The sequence below is a fragment of the Anas acuta genome, chromosome 8 (genome assembly GCF_963932015.1).
Source record: "Anas acuta chromosome 8, bAnaAcu1.1, whole genome shotgun sequence".
NCBI classification, from domain to species: domain Eukaryota; kingdom Metazoa; phylum Chordata; class Aves; order Anseriformes; family Anatidae; genus Anas; species Anas acuta.
This window is the reverse complement of record NC_088986.1, coordinates 30,568,946-30,596,568: the sequence shown is the minus strand read 5'-3', so window position 1 is coordinate 30,596,568 and position 27,623 is coordinate 30,568,946. Positions and strand designations below refer to the sequence as shown.

Sequence of the window (27,623 nt, the reverse complement as noted above, 5' to 3'; positions counted from 1 at the left end):
GCGGCTCGGCCGCTTTAAGGCCCCGCCTGCCGTAACCCGAGCCCCGCCGCCGCCGGCGGAGCATCCAGCGGGGAGGCACGGCGGGGGCGGCCCCGGCGGCCCCCGCCTCTCCTCTGCCCTCCCCTCCGCTGCCTCGGCCCGGCCCCGGTGCCCCGGTGCGCGGAGCTGTGCGGCGGCCCCAGCCCGCGGGGCTGCCCCGGGAGCAGGTAACGGGCCCTGCCCCTCCGCGCCCCCCGGCACCCACCCGGCCGCTCCGGGGGGCGGCGGCAGCGCCTCGGTGCCGGGGATCCCGCGGGGCTCGGGGCGCCGGTGTCGCTGCGGAGGAGGGGAGGGAGGGGAGGGGATGGCGCAGGCTGTGCCGCCCGTGCCGTGCCGCGGTGCCCCCGCGGTGCTGCCGCAGCGAGCCGGGAGCCGTCCCGCAGGGCACCAGCGACGTGGCAGCGCTGGAGCAGCGCAGGTGGTGCGGTGTGAGGCTGGCTGTAAAACGAGCCCGCAGCCTCCAGTAGCAAGTTGTTTGCGTGGTATCGTGGCAAGTTTTTCTATCAGGATTGGGTTTAGCTTGCGGTTTTCAGCAGATCAGGGGAACTTAGGGCTGGGGGGGTGTCCTGCTATCGGTAGCAGCTTCGCCACCTAATCTCGGCTGGGCATCGAGCACCCTAGTCCTAAAGACAGCGGGCTGTGGGCCATGCACCTTGCTCTGCACCTCCATACTATGGCTTGTGGTTATGCGATAGCGGGTCTTATGTTTGTGTTGTGGAAGATTGATATCAGCAGGGAAAGCATAAACACCAAATGCCATTGATGGTAGAAGCGCTTGGTAACTCTTCTGCTCCTTTGTACTCTCCCCAAGTGCTGACTTGTTCCTGTTAGGAGTTTGTAATGGTTTCACATTGGGGTGAATGAATTTTGGGTCGCCATATACATATGTGTAATTCTAGTGCTCTTATTTACTTATTTATCCCAAAGGAGAAACAGAATTGCAGGAAAACCACAGAATAGTAATACCGGATGAAAAGATTGCGTTTTCAGTGCTTTCTGAATGCTATTGAAAAGCTCTGTTATTAGCTTCTTCAAAATTAGTGGGGTCAACACAGCAATCTGATACTGTGCTAGACACATGTAACTAATACCTTGCTGGAATTGGTTAGTTTCAAGCTTTTGATGACATTTATTTACATGAAGACTACATTGAAAAGATGCAAGAGCGAAGTTTGGACCACCTGTACTGACTGTCTAGCTGAATGGTTAAGACAGCAAATTTTGGGTTAACAAGGGAAAGACTGCTGTTAAATACCTCCTGGTGAAGAACCAACCCTGGTACGTTACTTGTTTGCTGAATTACAAAGTAGTTACACTAACACCCGCTGCCCCACCTTCCAGTAGCTCAAAAACTGTATCTGCTGACTGAATGGTAATCAATGACTATGCAGTTTGTGGGATAATGTGTCAGCTCATATATAATCCATGAAGTGCTGTATCTAGACTGGACTTTGCTGGACAGCCATGAGAAGATAGCAGGGCAGAAAAAAATAGCATAGTTGAAACCCATTTTTGACTTACATTAGTGATTTTTTTTTTCCTCAGGACAAAGAAATCATGTAATTGGAAGCGTATTATGGTACTTTTAAATGATAAATTTTAGTTCAACAAAGAGAATGATTTTGCTTATTTAAAGTGAAATCTGGTAAGCAGCGGTTAATTTAATTAAACAGGATATAGCTGAAAACAACTTAGAAAATGTTTGTAGCTGAACTGTTCTTTCATTTCATATAAAACATTGTGTCCTAAAACCTGGTTCTTGAATTGGATTAAAATCCAGCGCTCTTAATTTGCCAAAGTAAAATATGAAATTATTCCTGGACTTTGGCACTTCATGTGCATGAACAGTGTGTTGATAAAGCATGTATGAAATAGCCTTCTGAAATCAGTATTGCAAAACTCTTTTTAGTACCTGTCAGACCAACCGTAGGGGCCGGGTGACTACTTTCTTTGCTGCCATGATACCTTCCTCCCTTGCTGGCATCGTGGTTCTTTCTGTACTTGCTACTAAAAGTGCTGAGAGGTGAACACACATAATACTTCTGAAAGCCAGATCATGTACTTCCCACACAAGTGCTTTTCCTTAAGACAAAATCCATGTACAATCTCCATAGAAGAAAAAGCAACTCCTTTAGTTCATTTCTTGCAAGGGATAGTTGGGAGTGTTTGTTTTTTTTTTTTTTTGGTGTAACTCCCTAATCTCCTGTACTGAAATGAGCATCTGCCATACACTGAAATATTACGTACTTAACAAAATCTTCTGGTGCTAAGGAAAGAAAAGAAAACATGGATTTCTTCTGTCCAAGAAATTGTTAGTGTCTTTCAAAGTCAGGGGTACTAGTGTAGTCGTGGCAGATGAATAAAATTGGTGGCATGAGAATTGTTAATATTCTGGTCAAAAGGATAAGGTAGGTGTGTTTTGTGTTCACTGCCTTTGATATTTTTCTGAGGAGATTTGGCTTCAACATGCATTTTGGCTTCTTTCACACACATTGGAAATCAGGCAGACTTACTTTTTCTTTAAGTGGTCCAGGAGAGGACTTTGTTACTACAAATTAAAGATGTAATAACAAAGTTCTGGCCCCGGGCGCAGCGTCTGGAATGGGCACCATGCGATGTTTTTCAATAGGCTTAAATTGGAGGTTATAAAACTTCACTGATTGTTTTATTCCTTCAAATTGAAAAGTTTTTTAGAAAATGAGACTTTGAATCCATTGTCTCCAGTACTAAAAACTGCATTGCAGTGTACTCTGTGTCCTCTTGGCCAGTGGAGGCAAATGGAGAAGTATGGGGAGAACTCTATAAGTATAATTGCGAGAATGCAGAACTTCCAGGATAGTATTTGAAATATATTTGAATACTTTCAGATAGTATTTGAAATTGAAAGTTTCAGGTAGACTAGCGTTAAAAAGTACAAAAGGCTGGTATGCTGCTGAACTAGAACGGGTCATCAGATAAACAACTGGAATGAACCAAACTTTGTTGCAGTGCGTTGCAGCGCGTGTACTTTCAAATCTTAACGTGGAGTAAAAGTGCACTTCACAAACCGCATCTTTGCATCGTGCCCACTTTCTGCCTTTTGGTTTGTGTTGCATAGTAGTCCCGGAGCTTGTAGGCAGGTGTCCTTCTGCATTGCTCTAAGCAGGGAGATGCACCCAGAGAGCACCTCAAATGCAATCTAACAAGTGTGGGGTCCCTAGGACTGGATTAAAGCTGGGCTGAGGTACACTATTGAAATCCATATGATATGGGTGTGGGTTTAATTCGAGCGATCTACTTGTGTCTGAGCTGCACTCTGCTCACACACCTGTAGCTTTTACGGTAGGTGTTGCTCTGAGAATGTTTTAGGTAATTCACTTTTTTTTTTTTTTTTTTTTTAAAAAAAAAAGGGGGGGGGGAGATTTTGAGACAATTCAACCTGCTGCTTCTAAAACTTTGAAGACAAAAGTGCATTCTTCCTTATTGTTTAGCTCCTATTTATAGATAGCACACATTTGTTAAAGTTTTCAGTTTAAATGCAAAACATTTCCATACGCTCACTCACCAGCTACCCCACATGCCTACACTATTGCACTTAATTTTTTTTGGAAGCTATTATTGTAAATAATGGACTTTTATGTCTTTTTGTCTCTCCCTGAAGCTCAAGTTTCTTTCTATCTGCAATGCAGATACAGTTTTAAAACTCTAATACACATTCCCTCATTGTATAATGCATGTGAACTGAATGTGGACATAAGTGTACTATATTATTATATCAGTTTTTGCTATCACTAGTTATTGTAATAACATCAAATTATGCTAGCCTCTAAGTCTGCATTTTATTTGTAGATGTTTTCTTCAGGAAAAAAAAAATCAAAGGAGTGACAGTAGTTATACTGTTACTTAATTAAAAATATTATTTTTGAGCAAGCCATTTGTTTGTGGCTTTCTTCCCCTTTTCTGTTCAACTTAATAGAAATTGACTTTTTATGAGTTTGTGACCTTTGTCAGTCACGAAATATAAAACGCTTCTCCACGCCATCAAACCAGAGATACATGTCAGAAGTTTGTGACTTCTGGGAAAATACCATTTTGCCTTGCAAAGTACTGGAGGCTTCTGAGAAATGACTTCAAGTATTTACAGACTGTTATTTGTGTTTGGAATTGTTCAGCTATTGATTTAGGCCTCATAAAGTAGCTAAACAACACAGTGTCTGAAAAATGCATTAGCCCTGATGGTAGGAAGTTTTTCAGTGTGCTCAGAAATTGCGCAAAGTTTAGCTTTCCATGTAAAGAAAAAAGCTCAAATGTCATAGCTTGCATGATATGGCAAGGAGAAGCCCTCAGCTGTGAACAGAAGTGTGAACTGAGAGCTCCTGTCCCTATGAAGTACAGAACCAAAGCTGCAGTGAGGTTGGTACTTCCTGAAGCCTTCTCAGCTGACCTGGAAATCTCTCTATATGCTTACGTGATTTCGCTGTTTCTTTCAAAATCCTGTTGGTAGCCGTCAATCTGTTAAGGGTGAGATGGGTTTTAACTTCGGAGCTTCTTGGGACAGGAGCAGGGGCTACTGAGCCAGCACTTCCATTGTTCAGGGCAGGGGGGATCCAGTAGCAGAAATTGGGAAGCTCAAGTTGGATGCATACCATGCAAAGACAAACAAAAATCCACAACTTTACAGTAAAAAAAAAAAAAAAAAGTTTGGGGATACTTTTATATTTTTATTGAATAGTATTTCTGTTGATAAGTTAGCTGTCAATAACACACTGTGCCTGATTAAAACAGTTAAACAGACGATGGACTGAAATTACCTGATGCTTCTCTTTGCAGGCTGAAGAACAATGGCTTCCTTCAGCAACCTGACTATTGGTATTGCTCTTGCCAGTTTTACCACGTTTCAGCTCCTGTTCCATGTTTTAAGTTCTTGGTTATCAACACGGATAACACCTGGTTTTAACAATCTCAGCCAGAAAAGGAAGATTGAATGGAATTCAAGGTAAAGTGTTGAAAACAAACTACAGCTAATGAACTATCTGCTCTTTTCAACACTTGAACCACCTGCGTGTGTATATGTCTAAAACTGCTCATAATGTCATTTAGTTAAACGCGCTCGGTGATCAGCAGGACAGTTCTGCTGGTAAAATGCTGAGGCCCCTGTGTAGGCACGGAGCGTTAACACTTGTATGATAAACACTTCTTTAGACAGTGATATGCAAATGACAAGGTAAGTTTAAAAAAGAAAACAGTGACTGCTGGCAGGGACTAAGCTAATGTGGATTAATTTTAAATGGTTTCTCTCTGATGCTTCTACTTGGAGAAGTACAGAATTCCTTCTCCCCAAACATAAATGAAAATTATCTATGTTTCAATTTATTCTGTGATCTAAATGCAAGTTGCTCTCTTCTCCCATTCTACTGCTACAACCTGCTTTGGGTAAGTTTGGGTTTTCAAAGAAATTTGCTGAATCATCAGTGTAGCACTGCGGTGAAGCAGTGTTATGCTATAGTTACAGGACAGCTACGTGAGTATTTTGGTGGGGAAGGGGACTGCAAGAAGAGGAGGAGGACATTACGAGACACCAGGTAAGTGTTTGGAAAGGAGTTGTCAAAACTTGCTCTAAAACCCTTCCCCATTCCCTTTGTGTTTCTTCAGTCCTGTCGCTGGGATATATCCAGGTGTATTACACTTGTCCTTCAGACAGAGTGCTGGTAGCAGCTTGTTCAGTCCAGGGAGTCTTTTTGGGATGAATGCTTTCCTCACTTTTAAGCCACAGAGGAAGTATAGGGTAGTAATTGCAAACAGGTCACCGAGGTTTTGTTTGCAATACAATACTCTGAAAGGTTATACATATAGAGTACACAAGTTTCTACAGTTGAAAGGAATTGATATAGCACAACTTCATGCTTGAGTAGCCTATTATAATGTTCAGATGTTTTTCAGGTGTTTCTCAAATCCTGAGCTCAAAATTTTGTATTGCACTGCTGTAACTGCATTCCAAATGCATTAGTCTTATACTTTTCCTCCCCTGTGCCATTCAGAGGCATTATCAGGTAGATACTTTTAAAGTTATTTCCACTGGCCTATGAAGCATTAGTAACTCAAATAGTCTTGTCCTTCCATTTGGCAAACGTCCACTTGCAGTGCTTTTAGAGGCACCATCTTAATTTCGGTTCGATCTTTGAATAATTGTTTATCTGCTAGAACATCTCTTTAGGTTGCCGGTTCATCATATCAGTGCAAGCTGAGGTTTATCTCTGTGTTCAAAATCAATAATAAAGGTTGACAAGGAAACTAAACTAAACTTTTATCATGTTGGAGCTGAACCTTTGTCTCAAAGCCACATCAAGTGACCCTTGAATTGCATAATAGGGTTTCTGAGGACATATCCCATGCCTGGTAGCACGATGCTAAGTTGCAGTGCTTTGCATAACAACATACAAATTGTTTCACAGATCACAAGTCTGCTGGAAATAAGCTGTTCTGTAATCTCTGGGCTACTTTGCAGTAAGGTGTTTAACTACTCAAGTTGGTAAAGCACCTTGGGTGTACCCTTTTTTACTTCTTTCTGCAATTTTGCGTGGAGTTTATAGCAGGATGTATATGTTAGCACGGAGGTGAGTCATGGTCCAGTGCGATGCTGAGTTCTGGAGTTAGAAGGCATGAAACTCAGGGCATGGTTCATCAGCAGCTTGTTGATTTTATACCTGAGGAGGGTACGAAGTGAAAGAACAGCTGGCTAATGGTACTTGTGATTCTATAAAAGATGGACTGTTAACTCTGTTAACTCTGCTAACCAAATGCGGTGTTTTGTCAAACTGCTACATCACTCCAGTGTTTCACTTAAATCAGAAGATGCCCCTAGGGGTATTCTGTGCATTCACAGAATATAGATGGGTGTGTATGTATTCTGCATATAGCTATGCAGGTGGAGAAAGTTACTATTGCCTGTTAAAATCAGTTTGGTAAGCGTAAGTGATTTAAAAGTAGGTGTTTGCTCTTTTGCCTTACACTGAACTGATGTAGGGAGCGCTCACACAAACGGTTCTGTTGGCAGTCCTGAAGGAAACTGGCACAGAGGATGGTTCTGCATTTTTATCAGCTCAGCTGGGTCTGGAGCAGGGCATCTGTCTGAAATGAGCTGTAGCATTGAAAGTATATTGTTAGTTTGGAGGGTTTTTTGAATTAAGCATTTGAACTGCAGCTCTGGTTTGTGTTTTCCATGCTGTGGATTTGTTCATTCTGCCCTTCCAAGAATAAAGAGCCAATAAGTAACTGGTTGTGGGATCTTAACTATGCAGATTCTCAAACTGAGTTAGAAGCTATACTTTGACACGGATGTAGTATAACTTTCTTGTCTGTTGGACATAAATTCCTGTCACTCCTTCTACAATACTTATTTGTATTGCTATTATGCAGTTGTAAAAATATGTGTATTAGGTAGTAAAGGAATAAGAATGCAACTTACCAGGGCAACTTTTTTTTTTTTTTCTTTTCAGTTTAATGAGGAGTTAAAGGATGCAAGCTTTGACAGTAATTTCAAGGAAATGTACTGAGCTTGATAGCTTGACCTAGATTCCATGTTAAAATGAAGTGTTACACTGTTTCCCTTCTGTCTCCTCTTCTATGGAGAAACTTCAAAGTTAAGGAGGAAGTCTGCTTTCTTCTTTCTTCCTGCCTTCCTTTCTTTCTCTCTTTATTCCTCTCTCTCTCTTTTTTTTTTTTTTTTTTCCCCTCTTTAAATGCTGTGTTTGTGTATAGGTTGTAAGCTTATCCAAACTAAGGTTTGAATAAGCAGCCACTCCTAAGACAAACTGCAACTGCAAACTAATGAACTATATGCTAGGGCAAATTTCACTTCTTCCAGCATTTCCTCTCCTAAAGTTCAAAAACCTTGGGTATTTCTTAAACACTAATCTTATATGCCATGCTTTGTTAAAGCAAATAATATGTTAAGCAAGGATACAAAGTTCCTAGCCTTCTGTAATTCTGTGTTGAAAGAGTTGATGCTTTAATTAAACTATTAATTATCATTAAGGTTCTGATAACATAATTTTCTTTCTTTGGGGGAAAAGAAAAGAAAAAATCCTGTGCTATAATGGTTAGTACATGTTTTTATCCAGCATGCTACACGTGAATATTCATATTGTATTAATCTCCATTCAGTTTTTGGAACACTTCTGAAAAAGCTGCTGAAAATGGCATCATACACTTTTTAAGCAAATTGTAAATGCAGACTTCCTTCATGAAAAGTGATAGAATCTTCTAATGCCAGGAGAAGATAATACATCCCCTGGAAATAGACTAAGGGTTATAAACCCTTCTTACTTTGGAAAGTATTCTACAGGAATTAAGGTGTTTTTTATATCTTGCGTGGTAGAGTCGAGACTCTGGAGAGTGATATATGCACAGTTAAACTATGAATAACTTCAAAATACATTTATTCAATATGTACAAAGACAAGACTAGTAACTAACAGCAGCTGTACGTTTGTGTGTACGTATTGCTGTGGATGCGGTGCGAAGGAGTTTCTGATCGTTCAGCCCTAACTCAGAGTTCTCATCTTTCAAATACCATCCATCATTCAGTAAAAATACTGCTGCGCTTCATTTTTTCATCCTAGTCATGCTTAGGAAGTGGGAAAGCAGTCAGCAGCTGCACACGTAGGTGCAGCTTATAGCAGTGTTCAACCCCTGGCCAGAGGAACGAGGCTCCCGAGCTGGACCTGCGCCCACCGCATTGTTCTGCCTTCCAAGAATACTTTGGGGCTGCACAGGGGCAGTGTGGCCCTGGCCATGTGCTGGCAGGAGCCCTCCTGTGCCCTAGGGCAGGCAGCTCTCCAGGCGGGTTGGCCTTCGGTGTTTATCTGCGTTCCACCTGCAGCCTGTATGCTCAGTGCTGACATCTTTGGACATGGGTATTTAGGACTAGAGCATGGGCAAGGCAACCCTGACTGCTGCAATTCTGTGTAAGAGGAGTATAAAACTGCGCAAGGAAGGCTGCGAGCTGCTGGCTGTAAGAACCTGCAGCTGTTACATGTTACATGTGCAGCTGTAGCTTGTGAGTTTTCTTTTGGAGGGACAGAATCTACTTCAAGTGCTCTGGCAATTCTTTCTGAAACGTTCATTGACAGGACTTTTAATTTAATGTCCCTCTTTCCAAAACGTGGTCTCAGGAGATGTGTGTTGGGCCACCTGTTAACTTGGTGCCAGGACAGAGAAGCCGGCTGCTGTGGCAATCAGCCAATGTGAATATAAAATGCAAGGTGCTTTCCTCTAGTTTTTCCAGCACGTGGTGCAGTGCAGTAAGTATTTGTTTGAGAACTGGATGTCATATTGTCTGTAAGGACCCATTAATATATGGGATAATCAGGGGAAAAAAATGTAGATCTCAGTTACTGTACTTTAAGACCCCACTTTCTGTTCAATGCATCCCTTCCTTTGTCACCATCCCTCCCCTCCCCCTTTATTTAACAGGTATTTTCTACTTTTTGACTCTTTCCCACCTGACATCAAATGAGTCGTTGGTAGTAGCATAAAGAAGAGATGCAACTGAGCGGGACTTTGGATGTATCCTACATGAAGGAGGTTGTGAATGGCAGTATCTCCTTGTGACTGTGATCTCTCTTTCAGGACAGTGTCCACATTCCATGCCTTGGTGGTCGGTGGGTTTTGTCTGTATATTTTGGTGTACGATGACGCTGTTAACGCTGACCATCTCTGGTAAGACATTTTGCGTATATGTTGCACTTATGCAATAAAATAGCATAACTAAGAATGGAAAACAGTTTTGCTGTTTATTAATTACTGAAATAATTGTTTTATTTTCTGTCAAAATACGCAGTTGTGATGTGATGAGTCTGTTTTTGTCTGTACTATGTGATAATTCCAAATTATTTGTCAGTGCTAATCCCTTAGTTTATTGTCTTTATTCGCTTCACAGAGAGGCAATTGATTTGGAATAGCAAATTACATTACTAATCCATAAAACTGAGCATGTAAGCGTAAGCTGACAAGACTGAAACTATGCTATTTAGTATAATCATTTTAAATCAAAATTGAAATGCTGTTGATAGCCTTGGAAAAAAAAAAAGGAAAAAGCTGGTGGGGCCTACTACATATTTAAAAATATATGTAGAAAGTGATGAGTTAAGATGTTTGTATTTCAGCCTCTCAAAAAGCTTCTACCAATATTTGTTTAAGAAAAATAAGATGAAAATAATGCTATTTTCATAAGGAATTGGATTGTTTAATAAATTTATAACATTTTCTGTAGCTATCAAATACTCTATTTTCAGCTTAATCTTTTAGTGATTTCTAGTTATATTGAGTTACATTGTGTTGTGTTTTTTTTATGCTTATTTTTGAGGGGGGGATATAAGATGCCTCTTGTGTTAATTAATTATAGAGTGCAGTTGATGTTTTTGACATCTCACTCATTACCCTCTGAAAACTCTTTCCCCCCTGAAGGAAGAGGCCGTATTTTTCCAGCAAAGTGATTACCTCCTATAAGTTTAATTTTATACATCTTGTCAGAGGCTGCTGTTTTTAACCTTGTCAAAGGACTGTATTATGAGTCAGTTTAAACTTAGATAAATGTAACAGCTGATGCTTGTTCTGCTCTTTTGATACTGTAAACTAATGGAAGTGCAGTGTGGACTAGACAGAATTGGGTGCTTGAAGCTACGAGTTCTGATCGTATCTCTGCCACTGACTTGTTATGTGGCTTTCATAAATGCAACACTAATTCATAACACAAATCTAACAACATTGGCCTCTCATGGATGTAGTAAAACGGGATTAAATTGCTGGCTGTCTTGGATTTTTTTCTGTATATACTGGTATCTTTAGAGAAACCAAATACACTGAATATGTTATGAGATCTGTTAACCACGATGAAAAGGAGGCTGTTATAACTTGCTCAGTGTATGTGTTGTGGTAAGCTTTATCTGATACAAGCTTTTATCATGGTTTGTTTGAGTAGGCTTTGTTCTAAGCAGTACAAAAGAAATCACTAATGGCAGAAATGAAAACCACTTTGTGATGATAGTCTTCTTTTTTTACTAAATTATGCTGGTATAAATCCAGTAAAAATAAAAATAAATAGAAAACTAACTTTTTTTTTCCATTCTTATAAAGTCTGAGAAAAGTTATTTTAGATATTTCTGTATTCTGATCTGAAAGCTTATTGTTTATGGAGTAAAGTCTAGTTTTTGAGTAAATGCCCAGGAATCCTTGATGCAGCTCTCTTGCACTCATGTAGCCTGAGAACATTACTCAGGTGCTCCAACGTTAGACTGCTGGGAAGGTTTTGACATGGGCACTCTTTCCCCGTAGCTATTGCCACCATCTTTGTGCAGTTGTTGACTGTATGACCATGTCCAGTTATTCTCTGCAGGGCTTATATCTATCTCTACCTATAATGGAAAATCACAGGTTCTGAGTCTCAACCTGTCAGCCCAATTTCAGAGCTCATATGAAGCTTAAATGCATGCTGCTGCTGGTACCTGTAGGTCTGGAAAAGGATCAGGACTCCTGCTAAGGCTTTGGGTGCAATGGAGAGAGCACGTGGTATTGCTCTGAGGTAATGCCTGAAACTAGATCCTGCAGATCCTAACAAAGGATAATAAAGACTAGAGCATCCATAAATTAGAGACGTGTTAGCCTTGTGTATGCACACTTTTTTTGATGGTCTAGGACTTCCTGTAACGCTTTGCCTTGTTTTCTGTATGTAATACGGAGTTGGTAACATAGGTGATGTGGAAATTGTTTTTGAGGTGATGAGAATAACATTGTAGAAAATGTGGAGGTGGCAGAGATTAGATAAGGAGAGGGAGATGGTGTAAATAAATGAAATGAGTTGCAGCTTCACGAAAGGGCAGGCTTTTTCATGCAACTGTCCACTTGAAAATCATTAAACTTTGTGAAGTCTGATGCTCAGTTAGCATTTTGTTTTTATCTAGCATGATCGTATCTGCAGAAAAGTTTGAAGAAAGTTGGTCATGTGGACTTTTGTTCATTATATCTGCCTGTGCATGTTCCTGTGTACTCATTTGCCATGCACACCTCCTTAGCAATCGCAAACGAGAGAGCTCTTCTCTTCTTGTTTAGGTCACTCCCTGCTTCTCATTCCTGGTACTCGCTTGCATCAAAACTTGGCTGCAAACATCAAAGCTCATAAGCTCTGTTGCACTTCCCATTCAAACAGATCAGGAATCCAGAAAATTTTAGGCTAAATTCTGCATTTTCCATTAATTGAGATTAACTGGCAATCTGATGTGGACTGACTCTTCTTGAAGGTATTGGGAGGTGACAAATGGGTAGTGCAGTGGTGTATGTTGTTGAGATGGTTTAGCAAGCCTAGAGAGGGCTTGCTGCAAGGTGATCATTCTCATGGAAAGGCTGAAGGGAGGTGTCGCTTCCAGTTAAGTCTTGTTTACCAGTATTGGGGAAACAATTTCATACGCTCAGACCTTTGTGTCCTCTCTGGATGAGAAAATGAAGGATACTGAGTGCAGGCTCAACCTGGGTGGTTGTGCTGAATTGATCTGGGTGTGCTCACAAGTTGCAGCCTGGTGCAGCCATTGCTGCAGCTTGGAGCCCTAACAAAGGACTGGAACTATTCACACACCGCCTGAGGTTGTGAGAACACATCTATCTCTGCTCCGCATCTAGCTGTGACTTTCTGAGGCGTTACATCTGAAGGAGCACTTAGCCCACAGCCTACATGAAACCAGGTTTTGAAGCCTGTGAAAAATGCTCCTGTCTCAGATTGTAGTTGAGAGCCTGTTGCATGGCCTCTGTTAAGAGCTGGACACAGCTCCAGGCTCTCCTGGTAATGTTTCTCCTCAGCTCACGGCAAAATTCTGTTGTTGTGAGTCCTTCCATTTTCTTGTAAGCTATCCTCTCGTTCAAGCAACCAATTAGTTTTAGACACCAAGAAAGACTTAAGATTTAGAGGAGATTGTAATAATACAGGAAATCTCTCCCATTGTTTCATTCCAGTAGGATTAAGAAGTAATAGCTAAGTAATAGCATTTTACTGCTTTCTAGCTAGGGTGGACTTTGTATTGAAGGTTGGTTTAAACACACATTTTTTTTTTCTTAAAAGTTTTGCAACAAAGACTGCTTTCATAGCCTGTCCTGGGCAGCCCACTTTCTATAAATCTGTAGGTCTGTCCCTTGAAGCTCAATTCATACGTACACAAAACACATCTAGACTAGATACACAACTTAGTTTAATATATATATGTGTGTATATATATATCTTTATGGAGAGAAAAAGAATTGCTTACCAAACTCCTCAAGGTAGGTATGCACAGAGAACAACCGAAGAAAGAACAAAAAAGTTATTTGCTGTGATGTGAATGCTTCCTCCCCTTGAGCAGTGTTCACAAGTTTGGGTGTGTTGAACATCCCAGAGGAACTGAAGTTGTATGTTTGCTACTAAGAGCTTTGCCTGCTGAATGTTTGGCACCAAAAGGGAAGGTACCGGAGGTGGGAAACTATGCCAGAAACGTTTCTGCTGGAAGGTTCCTTGGCTTCAAAGAGCAGGCACATAATTCCTTTCATGTCTCTTTCTATTCTGTTTATTTCTATAAGCATCCATCCTCTTGCAAATGTGAAAAGCATCAGCTGAGCGAGTTATTTTTGTCATCCGCAACAAAGTTTTAATACTGGCAGAAGAACAAAAATGGGGATGTAGAGTGTCAGCTGAAGTGCTAAGAGACACCGCCTGGGCTGTGTGCTTTTATTCACTTAGGCCAGAGAAGCCAGCTCGGGGGACTTGCAGGGTTTCAGTTCTGGACTCCAGCAAGGCTATTGGGGTCTCTGCCCCAAGGCCAGGGATAGTCCTGGTTAGGGTAGCTAGTAGACAGAGGGCTTCTATCTGGGTGAAAAAGGAATACGTTTTTGTGACAAGGATCATCTTCAGCCAAAAGTCATAATGTCTTACTGTTGGGCCAAATATTATGTGACCCGTTGGATGTAATGATGCTTGATATCCGTACGGTCTCTGCAAATTACCTTGTTATAAAGGTTATAACTGCATTTTTGGTGTGTTTACAGGGGTGACCCTTCAATGGTGCAACTGAATATTGCTATTACCACAGGCTACCTCATTTCTGGTAATTATGCAATGTCTATATAATGCACTTAACCTATATATTTATATTAAGTCACTACGCTGGAGATGTGATATGTATACGGCAATTTTAAAAGCCGCAGCAGAAACTGTATTGTAATGGAGTTCTGGGCTGTGGTGAAATCACAGGGTCTTGCCTGCAGATGTGAAAGATGGGAATGTTGTCTCCTCAAGCCCTAAGGAAGTGCCATAGCATGGCTATGTGATAGTTAGATAAATAGCCACCAACTCCGGCTAATTTTTTGTACTTCAGCCAGTTCAGAAGGTGTTAAAGGGGTTGCCTAGACCTTGGAGCACTTTTATTGCATGTTTCTTCTTATGGCCTGAAAATACTGGCAGGGGAATTTTAATAACCCTTAATACAAGCTGAGGCAAATGATGCCGTAGGATCTCACCTGCCCACCTTCTCGTCTCATTTTAAGACAAAATTTAATCGTGTATAAAACTTCAAAATTTTAATTGTTTCTTAATACTGCATTAACCCTTAGATATGTTAGAGTTCTTAATTGTTTACTGTCAACTAAAATTGTCACGGGAATTTTGTTACAAAATTATTTGGAACTTGTATTGTGTCTGAGGAATACTGACTTACCAAACTTCGTAACTTGGACTATTTTCAGGGAAAACTGCGTATTTGGATGAAGTCTTTGATCAGACTGGCCTGTATACTTGATTATCGTACACACTAGGTTTCTCACTATAATGGAATTGATAACTTGGTAATCAGTACACCCTGTTAAAGTGTGGCTTTTTTTAAGTCTCTGGTTTGTCTGTGAGAGGAACTTCATCTTCTGTGTTTAAATTCATTGGTGTCTATTTCTGAATAATTACACACCAGAGTTTCATTATGAATTAATGAATGCCTTTGAACAGAGACCTGAACCTGGCCGCTGATTCTCTTTTACTTCCTTACATAGTTAAATTATTAATAGGAAATGGAGCAGCTGTATCAGATAATATAGAGTCCTGCCTGAGGACAGCCAATCTAAAAGAGATCAAGGCATTCACTGGAGTTAAGAAAAGCATAGGGGTAAGGTCTTTGATTTTGAACCTTGATCATTAGTATTCCATTCAAAGTACCAAGTGTTTATTTATTTGGAGAAAGTAGAGGCAGAAATGGCTTATTTCAGTTTAGAACAGAAAATCTTCTGAATTATCCCCAGGGCAAGAAAAACTTGGTTGTCAAAGCTTTCTTTACACCATTAGCTCGTGTCCACAATATCACTTTGGCAGTAATTGGAAAAGTCTGATTAAGATGAATGTGCTTCTCGTTCCAAGTGTCTCTTGCAAAATATTTTGGTTAATGGTTCCCTGTTTGCTAATACAATTTTTTTGATACGCAAATTCCCTTGCATTTATTGTATGCATTTGTACATCGGCTATGCCCCTTCCTTCCCCATCCCCCTTATTTTTTGGGGGTCACTTCTTCCAGATTTGTGGATTTATAAGTGTGGAGTCTTGCTATGAGATCTTGGATCCACTTTTTCCTTCCAGAATATTTCAGCTAAAGGTATTGCTCCTGTACTTCCACTGATAAGAAAAATAATTCATGGCAACTGTTGGAAGAACAAGGTTGCTTATGCTTTGTCAGAGCTTTTCCTACATAAAGGAAAGCCTTTGGGATAAAGGTGTTCTCTTCAGAGATAACTAATTAATTGCATTTCTACTGGTACCATATATTTGCATTCATACCACCTAGAAACTTAAAGAAACACTATTCTCAGTTAAATGGTAGTGCACTAACTTGTTCTTTAACATGGTTACTTTTTTCTTGTAGATTTGTTGCTTATTATTTACTACTGGAAGGCAATTGGTGACAAATTTTTTGTAATACATCACTTGGCGGCTCTGTATGCTTACTATTTTGTACTGGTGAGTACTGTATTTTCTAGCAACATAACAAGCAGATGAGATTGAAGACAATGCTTTTATGAATCTCATTTGCTTAATATTTAAAAAAGTTATTCACTGGTTGGTATATTACCTCTGAAAGACATGTTTATATTTCCAATCATCATTACTTTATAAATGGTTTTATCACTCATTTGGAAGCTCTTCTCAGTTTTTGCTGTAGAGAAACTTTGAGAGGCTTTTATATGGTTACAGAAAGGTATCTCAAATAACACCACAAATCTGAATATTTATTTAGAAAATCAGAAGAAGCTGATTTCAGTGGGTTATGTTCTGCTTGTTTCCATATTTGTAAGGCCATAGGTCAGTGACCTCTAACTCTGGTCAGCTGGGTGTGGTTTTTTTTTTCAGTGGGTTTTTCTTTTTATTTAAAAAGAAAAATAAAAAAAATTGTTATTACACACAGTTTTGTCACCCAGACGCAAACACTTTACTGTTATGGTAGGTAGGGTTCTGAAATGTATTCCACTTTGAGTTACTGAACAGCTGACATGCTAATATGTAATATTAGTACACTGACCTGAAAAATGTACTATTATATGAAGTTCATGAGTATTTAATAAAGGGACCATATTCATTGTTTAGTATAGGCTAATTTTAAATTTTGTTATAACTGTCTGAGATTTCTCATTGAGTATTTTTTATAAAGATTGCTGTTGACTTTCTGGGACTTCTTTTTTAAACTTGTTTTGTTGGGGAAGCAGTGGATGATTATTAACTCTTTATATCTCTAAATATCTGTGGCGTACATTAACGAGAAGAGGCAAAGAGAAGGGTACTGTTCTAGGCTGAAGACTAACTTCGTTACTCTTTGCTACTTTGCTGCTGGTGTTTCTCAAAGATGCGTATATGATTTGGTAGAAATCCCACTGAACTCCAGATTAAGACTGCTGAATTTCTTCTGAAAAGCTCATTCAATAAATAAAGAAATGCTATAAAATACCATTTGCATCACTTACAACACTTCTTTCCCTACCTACTTCATGAATCCTACACTTAGAATATTAAAAATGTGTCAAGACATCAGAGTACAGTCAGATTGTCCATGTAGTGGTTTAAAGGGAATGAAGTACACTGACAAGTAACTACTCTGCTTCTAGTTAAAAAATAATAATTACTACTGTTATCGTGGATGAAACTGAATTAGAGCTGAATATTAGAGAAATGAAAGTATCACTACTAGGGGTAATCCCTAATGCAGAAAATTCAGTAGTTGTTTCTGCCCTCGGATGTCTATGCCTTACTCTAATTCTGTTACTCACATGTATCTTATTTAGAAAATTGCTCTTGCAGTTAGGAAGTTAGGACAGAATTTGATAGAGAACACAGTTTTTCTGTTTGCTGTGGTACTAACTTATGAGAAATGCCTGAAATAGTGGGGGGTAACCCCTTCAATGGGGGGAAAAAGCAATGATGGCATATGCCGTGGGTTGTTAGTGGTGTGGCTGAGAGTTTTTGTTTGTGTTTGTTTTTTAAATGACTTTATCTCTCTACCTGCCAAGTGCTGCTTACCCAGTCATTATGCAATGAGATACTATTTCCAGCACATAGCCCAACCAGAAGATAAGACAGAGGATTCTGTACTTTGTCATTTGGAGGGTAGTGTTCAGTTGCAACGTGTATCGGTGTAAAAGTACCATGCTCTTATCTGGATACCGGCATAAAAAAAAAAAAAGACATGCTATTCTTCCATCTTGGAGGATATGGCAGGGGCTACAACAGAAACAGTGGAATAAGTTTTCCCTGAGGTGGGGGGAGAGAAGAATTAAGGGCTTTGTGTGCCCTTTCTGCTGCGAACTAAGAGCCAGCAATTCATCTTCATGTTGGCAAATCGCAGTTCTAAAACAATGCAGGGATGTTCTTCTCCCATGTAGTGTTTCTGTTTGGGTTTGTTTAAACATGAGAAATCCAAAATATTTATAATCCTCTTGGGCAGTGCCATTATAGTTATAACCTATGACAATTTGTGCCAGTCTTCTCTAGGTAGCCTTCTATAGATTTCCTTTACCATTTACCTATAAATCTTTTAAAGAATTATTTAAAATAAAAAAATACTCTTTAAGATACCTGAAGGACAGTTGCATCTTCTGTAGAAAACTTAATTTTGAAATTTTAAGGAAGTTTGCCACAGCTACCAAACTTGATTACTGTCAGTTTTAATAAAAACAGTTGAGACATTTTATCACTGTGTATGCTTGGAGGCTTTAATCAAGGTTTATCTGCTAGACTGTTGATTTTTCTATGTCTGTTCTGTCTTTGTCTAACTAGAGCAAAGGTCTGTTGGCCTATTTTGGAAACTTCCGTCTGCTTGCAGAGTTCTCCACTCCTTTTGTCAATCAGCGGTAAGCAGTTGTGGATTTTTTTTACACAGTTCTTAAAATTTTGTTCAGTATGGTCATTTCTCTCACTTAGATTTTTGTCGTTGAACATCTGCTAAAAGGGAACTTGCACAACTAAGGACTACTACCTGGAAGACTGTTTTGCTATGAAAACTTTTAGCTGCTATAGCTGCAAACAGCATAACTGGTGTATTTGCTCTTGAGCTCCCTTTTGGAGTAGACCATCCTTCATATCAAATGCTAAATTTTTGTGAAACTACAGAATGACAAAAATTCATAAATTCAATATTGTTTATTAGCATGGGTGTTTAGTCAGTTATTATAGCAGAAGCCAGTGATTTCAGTAGGGATTTCTTCAATATTGTGGGTCGGGAAAAGAAGAGACATGGCTTCTTTTAAGCTTATTTTAGTGATACAATGAAGAGGAGAGTAAGAAAATGGGGTGGTGGGAAGGTGGCCTTGTAATCTGAAGGTGGTATTATCCTATAGATTTCTATATTGACAGTCACGTCCCAGTCAGTGTTCTCCCAACTGTCTTATTAAATAGATTTAATCTTGGAAATGTTGAAGTGGTACATATACAGCTGCTAACCTTTCAGATTAATTAAAAGCAATATGTTATTAAAATGCCCGTGGTGAGACTGTGTCCTTGAAAACCCACATTTACTGCTTTCTGAGAAAAATGGAAATCTCTGTAGAAGATGATAAAGTCCATTGCACTAAGGGATGTCATCTCATTAGTGCATGATTTTTTTTCCTTGAATTTGAAGAGAACCAGATCCATAAGACAGCAAGCTGTGGATAATGATTTACATTATGTTTTTTGTTTGCATTCTTAGTGTTACCAAAAAAAGACCCAATATCAACATATCAAATGATATTCTGATCCCAGAACTGAAGTATTCTCCTTGTATTTCCTGTCTGTGTTGTTAGGGTTATCTAATTGGAGGTTGTTTCCATGCCAAACATTCAGATCTTTTTATGTTAGTGTCAGCATTTATGTAATTAATTGTCAACAGTGATGGGTAAAACGTTCATGATCACTGTAATTTACTGACTTCTGTCTTTTTGAATGTGCTGGGAGGAGGAAATCACTAAGCAGAGGTCCAGTTACCCTTTTCTCCTACAGTTACCTATATTGGCACATCACTGGAGATTTTAAAAACCTTTTAAAATATCACTAGTTGCCTATTGGTGCAATTTATAGTAACAAGTAATACGTTTGTATTTATCGTTTTAAAAATAAATTTGAATTACAGTGTAATAACATGGTAGTTGTTGAAATGCAGACTGCTTGTGAACTGGTTTACAGTTTGAATCAGGATTTTCTATGTGTAATTCCTGTAATGTTCTCAGTATCATGCAGCTCTCAACTAGGTGAAAAAATGCAGCCAAGCAGAAGAATTTCATAGCATCATTCATGTTGGAAGAGGTCTCTAAGGTCATCTAGTCCAACCTTTAACCTAGTACTGACAAGTCCACCACTAAACCATGCTTCTAAATTTTGCACTTACATGTTTCTTGAAGATGAGGGATGGCAACTCAACCACTTCCCTGTCCTAATGCCACACAACCATTTCAGTAAAGAAATTTCTCCTAATATCCAATCTAAGCCTCCCCTGGCACAACTTCAGGCCACTTCCCCTCATCTTAGGTGCGTGGGAGAAGAGCCTGATCCCCACACTGCTACAGGTGCAATTTGCAAACAATAATTTAGAAATACAAGCTAGAAGCAATTAAAAATACATGATTAAATAAATAAATAAAAATCAATCTTACTTGAAATGGCTTTAAGTCTGCCTGGCATCTGTGTGTACGCTTCTTTTGCAGGTGGTTTTTTGAAGTACTGGGATATCCCAAATCTTCAAAGGCCAACATCATCAATGGTGTGCTGATGACACTTGTGTTCTTCGTGGTGAGGATTGGCGTCATACCGATGTATTACAGCCGGGTAATTTCTTCATTTGGAACTGAGGGTTTCCAGAGATTAGGGTTTGCAGCCCAGAGCGCCTGGATTATCTCAAGTGTTGTCTTGGATATTATGAACTTGATGTGGATGGTCAAAATTACAAAAGGATGCTACAAAGTTATTTGTCTTGTTGGACAGGAGGAAGCTAAAACTCACAAAAATGGAAAATCTGACTAGAGATCATATGCATAAAATGAAATTCCTGCTATGAAAATAATCTGGGTTCACTGAACCAGTGCACATTTCTGCCATGAAAAGCTCCTGTTAAGGAAACAAGGTATTACCTCTGTACTGATCTTATCTTTCCCTAGCCACACTGCCTGTGCACCCAAGGCCACGCTTTAAGGATCTTATCCAGTGAGGAATAGAAGCAGAAGTTCACAGAAATGAATGCTACGTGTGTGTTCTGAGCACTTAACAAACTACTGACATGAGGAAGGAGCAAACTGGTTACTTGGTTGTTGTCCACCAGTGTGTTTGAAGTGTTTCACTCAGGTTTCTCAGATCAATGTTTTATAAAACTAGTGAATATTGACGTCTCTCTTTTTTTAAAAAACAAAACAGAAACGAAACTCCCCAAACTCTGATATGGTGCAATTTTCCTGGCACGTTTCTATGTTTTCTTCTAGGAATAACAATCAAGATTTCATTCTTGAAAACTTTTTAATTTTTGCAAGGAAAACAAAATCTAGCTTTGATTCTGTGAAGTCTTTTACTGATTTTTGTTCTGCCTTGTATGAATGCAAACCATTTTGGGAAATTTATGAAATAACTTTATCTAAAATGCTGTATTATAAGACTATACAAGATACCTTAACAATGGTTAAAATTCTCTGATTTTTATGGAAAGGATTCACTTTTGCTGTTTTAGACTACATCTACTAAATCAGTCACGGAAATTATTTCGTAAGTTAATATAGAAAACGTTGTTTGGAAACAGCATAATTCTTACTGGAGTGCTTTTTCCTTTGCTGCTGCTGCCTTTGAGAAACACTGCAACTCTGCTGAGAGTATTTTTAACCATCGACTTTTGGGATGTGAAGTTTAATTGTAAAAAGATAAAATTCTTCTGTATATGTGCCATGTAATGTACAGTATGACTTATATCACAGAAGTGACCCATCTGATGTGATTGCTGATTTTTTTTGGTCACGCTTTCCTTGCTAATCACATCTGAGCTGTTAACTAAAAAATATTCTTGAATTAACTGTGCCAAACTTCTTTAAAGCTGTAACATAATTCTGTGCAATGATAGTTCACATTTGTAGGCACGTTTTTCAGAACTATGTATTTGTCATAGGTACTCACACTGTTCTCCTGCAAACCTAAAGGCTTGGAGGACATTGGAGAAAAATCTTACCATCTAGGAATGCTCCAGAATCTAAATTATAATATTAGAGGATTTTTAAAAAATGATTTAGAACCATATTTATGTATAGTTTTGGTTTTGTTTTGCTTATTTGAATCATATCTGAATTGTGACCGGTTAACTTTTTTTTTTTTTTTTTTATTATGATTACTGCTTTGGAACATCACTTTATTTGTCATATCATCTGGTAAGGTGTGCCAGAAGTATGCATTTTCACTCGGTACTTTAGTGCACATACCAACTATTGTAGCAGACCGCGTAAGCAATTTATGTTTAAACAAAGATGGAAGGTATTTACCCTGCATAGGATATTTTGTTTTCCTTTGCTCCTGTTCCCTTTAACAAAGCTGTGTGAAATAGTTAGCGCTCACCTCTGCTGACCAAGGTGTCAGTGTCCCAGTGCTATGATGCTTTTTGGGTGAGAAGCAGAGTTGTGGTACCCGCCCCCCCCCCCCCCAGGAATCTGTGGGATGTCGTGCCTTATAACCAAGGCAGCTGCGCTGAGTTTAGTTCCCAGTAACAATGATGTCAGGGAGTATTGTTTGGGGTAGCATAATACTTGCTTTTTTCTGCCTGTTTCCCCCGCCCACTGGGCATTTACCCATACTGTTTCCAATACTGTTGTCTTGAGGAAGATGTCAAGGATCGCCAATAACTCTCTTCTGGGGGTTCTGTTTTTAATAATACTTCACAAACCCGTCAACAAAAATCTGCTTATGCCTTGGGAAAGATATCAATTAATTTATTAAGCTGCTTTTTTTTTTTTTTTTTTAATGAATGAATGCAACCTTATCTGGGTACCAATAAATTCGTAGTCTTTGTGAACTGATTCTGTGACCCATTTCGCTGAAAGAAGTGGACTCCCTTTATGTTCATTTGCAGAACCTGGTATCTTTTAAAATAGTGGTTTTTGGTGTACCTAAAGCAAAACCTAGGATACGTGCAAGCGTTCTGTTTGTATTACCTTTATGATTTAAAGGCATAAATGGAATACCTTTTCCATGTGCTGTTAGGGTCACTAGATCAGGGCATTGGTTTTAATAGTTTGTTCCTTTCTAAAGTAAATTTCAAATTAATAAAGTTCAAACATCTTGGAGAATATGTTCAAAGGTAGAAGCATCTGTTTTTTATTCTGGAGGTAGGATGAAAAACATTGATAAGGAAGATGAGCTGAAGCAGCTCTTAAGATGATAGCTCATGAAAACTTCAGATTTGTCTTTTCTTTGCATTCATCTTTAATATTTCAGTATCTTATTTTTTTTGTTTTCAGTGTAGAATATTCATTAAAGTGGTCAGTTTTCTTCAGTTCTAGTTAGATTTGTGTATCATAGGAAAAAGTCAAGCTATAAGAAGACTGTGCTAAAACTAGATTGGGAAACAAACAAACAAGAACAAAAAGCAACAGCACTGCATAATGCACATTAGGCAACAATACAGAATGGAAGGGCAGTGGGATAATTATTTTAGAACATGCAATGTTTTGGAATGCTGCACAAATTAGTGTAATTAAAACAATATTTTGCAGTGCATTTGGTTTTGATTTTCTATTTTGATATTTTAATGAATTACGGTTACGTTCTGATGCATCTACTGTGTGTCAGAAGGCACCTTTCTAATGGCAAATGATATTAAATACTATTGTTTTTATTGTGGGGACTGTAGTAAACAGTTTGCAGAGTTGTGCTGTAATGAATACATTAGCATAGGGCACTGCTGCCTGCTGTTAAAAGCTTATAATACAGCAAGTTAGATAGCCTTGGCACCCATTTTTCAATTGCACTTTCTTGGTTAAAAACTGTTAAAATATTGACAACGCTTAATGTTGCAAACTTGTCTCTTTTCTTTTTTATGCAAAAAAGTAAGTGCATGATTAGTAGCATTGTAATAAACACTATCTTTAGAATGTAATATTACTTTATTAGTGGCTTAAGATTTCTATTTTACCATTTACGTTGCAAAGCAGACCCTTAGTATGTCACCAGGGTTCTTTGCCATGGACATATTGAATGGAAGGAATTAATCTTGTAAAATATTCGAAAATCCTGTTTTTTTTGTTTTTTTTTTAAATCTTCTTCAATACCAGGTGACATTAAATGAGCGCGGTGACCATGGGAGAGTCTGTTTGTACCAGTAAAGCTACGTGCAGGAATATGTTCCCCCTTTTTATGGCTTTACTTTTCATCAGAAGATGAATAAATACCATTTTCAGAACTAATACAGGGGAATGGTGGGTCAGGTTTTGCTTTTAAAATTGATTTGTGGAAGCAGAACTTGCAGAGAGGAAATGTACTACAAGTACTCATCTTCATGGTGAGTGTTCTAGTGGATTTCAATGAAGTTGAGAGCCTTACACTACAGGGATGCTTAATGGGTATCTGTACGCATACTTCAGTGATGCGAATTCCATCTCTGAAGCCTACTCTACCTCTATAAATACATGCTATTTTGGGTGAGCTCAATGCTTTCATAGCCTGATTGCTTAAAAAATAGAATCTATTGAATAATGAAAAATATTCTATGAGCAGGAAAAATGAGAGGAGCTGACTTTTATATAAATTCTTAACAATTCCAAATTTTGTATTAAAATTTATTAAAAATCAAATTAATTAGTGTCTGGAAGACAATTACTTCCATCTTTACATTAAAAATTATGGCAGAGGATTAGTCATACTGTAAAATTAATGTGAACCTATAAGTGAAGCTCACACAAGTGAGCAAATATGCTCAAGCAAGGTTAGAGAGGAGAGGCAGAGGAGACTGAGAACGCACAGTGCAGGAGTCCAGATGTCTTCCTGCTGCTGTTGCTGGGACAATGGTAGGACGATAAGTAGCAGAAAGGGTTAGGTGTTTCTATATCTCTGTACACAGAGCAAAATGAAACTTTAAAATTTATTTTTGAGCTGTATAAAATAGCTTATAAATTATTGATTGCTGTATGAAGAGGACTTCATGGACTCGTGTGTGTATATGTACATACAAGCTTTCTGTGAAAGAGCATTTAATAGAGAAGTTTGTTAAATTGTTTTGTAATGCTTCTGCTGAGCCATTCAGAGGAAAATAAAGGGCTGCTTGAAAATTACTCCAGCTTAGGATCTGTTGCAGTGTTCACTACTGGGGAAAGCCATCAACAAAGCATGTAGAAAGTGACTAGACTTGTCAGATGATGAATGCAAATGTAGAAGACTTCAAAAAGTGTGCGCAGCCCTCTTTCATATTTTTAATAGCCTCCTGTACAATTTCACTAACCGGTTACAAGGAACTTCACAAAGCAGAGTTTCTGTAGGGTGTCTCTATATACGGAATGTATCTGACATCTGGAGAAAAAACAGTACTTCATTGCTGAGATCTGGCACCAGTCAAGTGGAAATAACGATCAATATTTAGGAACCTTAACATTCATCCAAACCCAGGTGAAATCTCTGTTGGACAGGTGAAGGTTATGCGATTTTCTGAAAGCAACTTGATGAAAGGTCTTTCTATGGGAGAGAAAAAGAAAGACGGAAAGACATGCTGCTTGGGATGTTTAGAGCTCTGGGATTAAGCATCAAATCGTACCTTTAGATGGTAACACTTGATAAGTTTTCTTATCCATTACAAATCTCTACTAGCTACCTCCTTTGGCATTCTTACTCTATTTATAATAACCAAGCACTTTATAGCTCAGTAAAGAATGGAAGGTAGCTATAAAGAATGACTTGTATTGTTTTGGTATAAGAAATATTTTGTCAAAACTAGTTCTGAGATCAGTTTCATCGTGTAGTGTCCTGCACCGAGAGGGCATCTGATGATAACAATGTACATAAATTTTTAATCTAGTTGTAAGGTAAAGGAAATGTCTTTAAGGGAGTGATTTATGAAGAGTTCAGCATGCCTTGGCATCAACCATATAATGATTCAGTGTGCTATTTATAACTCCTTAGTCATTGAAAATATAAAAGCAAATAAAATATTCTGTAGTGTATCTTTATTTTTAATCTATGTGTGGGATGTCAAAAATTGTCTTGTGGACGGGATATGCTTTTATGAGCCTATAAGTATTTAAGTATATGAGAATCTGCACCCAAGTGGAACATGTTGCATGTAAATTGTCTTCTAAGTTCTTAAATTTGGGTATTTAAAATTTTTTTGCTGGGTTGAAAGCAACACATTAATATTACGCTCTAATACAGAGCATAACATTTTGAATGCAATGTGAAATGTGTTGGTTTAGTTTATTGTAACGCTATTCCAGATTCACAGGAGAAATCCATCATATGGTAGGGGGAAGGAGGACAAGGGCTAATCATGAGCTCTGGTATATATTTTATACACGTAATATGCATACATCCAAATATTCTGGGTTGGTTTCTAGCATGCTTGTACCAAACAGTGTTTTCTTTAATATCAATGGATACCTATATATGGAGAATAATTTAACATGTAAGCACAGTTAAACTGATACAAAAACAAATTACAATCTGTTGGGAACAAATGAGTTATGATTTAATCATGAGTAATAGAGTCTGTAATTCAAAAAATGTATATATAATCTTGTGTCTAAAAAGAAATTTGATAAATATGGTATAGCTAATTTATACACAGAGCAAGGACGAAGAGTGAAAATTCTGCTGGACTCATTTCTGGAAAGTCATGACAATCTGGTTTGCAGTAAAGACTAATACTGTCACAAAATATTAGGATCACATTATTAAATTAAAATAGTAATGTGGCCTGATTCTAGTAGCAATCCTTATCACTGCACAAAAACTTAAAAAATGCAATATAATAATTCTGAAGGTTGTTTATAAATGTAATCAGTTGTAGTAAAGTGAATGATGAAATATTAAGGGTTTAAATTTACTTCTTACTATAAAAGTTCTTATTTTTTGTTTGCATTTCAGTGATATTGTAGAGCACTTCTTTATTTTGTTTGAACAATTTAGGAGCTCGCATGAGGTTAAATTGGCTTTTTTTTTTTTCCTTTGATATATGCAATAATGTCAATGAGCAATAAATTGCATGTTGTATGCAAGGTATTGGTACTTCATAATAAACGAAACAAACAGTTTCTTATTTTGTGATTTTTTTCTTTCTTAATATGGTAGTAGCTTATGTACCTATAATAATAAATGCATTATAAAAGGACAATTTACATTGGGTTCAGAAGCAGCTGGCTCATCAGAGTATCATGAAACTGTGTGCTGCACCTTCATTTCTCTAGAAGAATGTGGGGAGTGAGTATGAGCTCTGAGCCAGGCTGGCTGGACTTCTGAAGGGTGAAATTCTGTGTAGGACATCGCTGGGGCCAGGAACGTAACTTGAAATTATGTTGTGTATTGAGGAAAAAGTTATGTTTATATCAGGTAGTATAGTTGTATTGTACTGTACTGTAGTACCACGTTTCAGGATGTAAACCACTTTTCCGCAGGCTGTTGGGATAAAGAGCTACTGTCATGTGCGTATTATAGATGTGATGCATTGCACAGTCCTTTCCTGAATACAGGCACTTAAGCTCCTTAATATGGCAGTTCTAGATTCTATACGTGTGCCTATGAACCATTAATTGCATAGTAAAGCTTGGAGCTTTCTCTTAGCATGTTCAGAGGAAGTTGCTGATTTATATCTTAGCCATTGACTTCCAAACACAAGAATGGCTTGTGTTTCTCTAAGCTTTCAGGTGTATTATGCAGCGGTTAAGTTACTAGAAGAAGACACAAAGCAGTGCAGTGATTTTTACTTTTTTTTTTTTTTTTTCCCCCTCTCGTATTCTAAGGGGAATTTTGTGCCATTTGTAAATTATATTTTTCAGAGTACTAATCTTGCACTGTTACTGTAGAAAATTACTCATTAAGTAGTCGATCTGTCTGGAAGTGACTCAGGCTGGGAATATCTGGAAACC

General features: G+C 38.4%; 1 protein-coding gene across 4 annotated transcripts; it reads left to right on the top strand.

Moving 5' to 3' along the window:
- Window positions 1-47: 47 nt before the first annotated feature.
- On the top strand, window positions 48-26,792 carry TLCD4 (TLC domain containing 4). 4 transcript variants are annotated; one of them, XM_068691288.1, is made up of 8 exons: window positions 48-206; window positions 1,149-1,317; window positions 4,849-5,014; window positions 9,648-9,737; window positions 14,082-14,140; window positions 15,935-16,029; window positions 18,337-18,410; window positions 20,238-26,792. In XM_068691288.1, exons 3-8 carry the CDS (start codon window positions 4,860-4,862, stop codon window positions 20,551-20,553), a joined length of 789 nt encoding a protein of 262 aa, XP_068547389.1. In that variant the 5' UTR covers window positions 48-206; window positions 1,149-1,317; window positions 4,849-4,859; the 3' UTR covers window positions 20,554-26,792. The 4 variants fall into 4 exon arrangements, with proteins under 4 accessions (XP_068547389.1, XP_068547388.1, XP_068547387.1 ...); XM_068691287.1 differs by having other exon boundaries at window positions 967-1,317; XM_068691286.1 differs by lacking the exon at window positions 1,149-1,317 and having other exon boundaries at window positions 50-206.
- The last annotated feature ends 831 nt before the right edge of the window (window positions 26,793-27,623 follow it).

Coding starts and splice junctions, on each gene's coding strand:
- TLCD4 (XM_068691288.1), top strand. CDS start 4,860: ATGGCTTCCTTCAGCAACCTGACTATTGGTATTGCTCTTGCCAGTTTT. Junction 16,030..18,336: donor ATGCTTACTATTTTGTACTG/GTGAGTACTGTA, acceptor TTGTCTAACTAG/AGCAAAGGTCTGTTGGCCTA. Junction 18,411..20,237: donor ACTCCTTTTGTCAATCAGCG/GTAAGCAGTTGT, acceptor CTTCTTTTGCAG/GTGGTTTTTTGAAGTACTGG.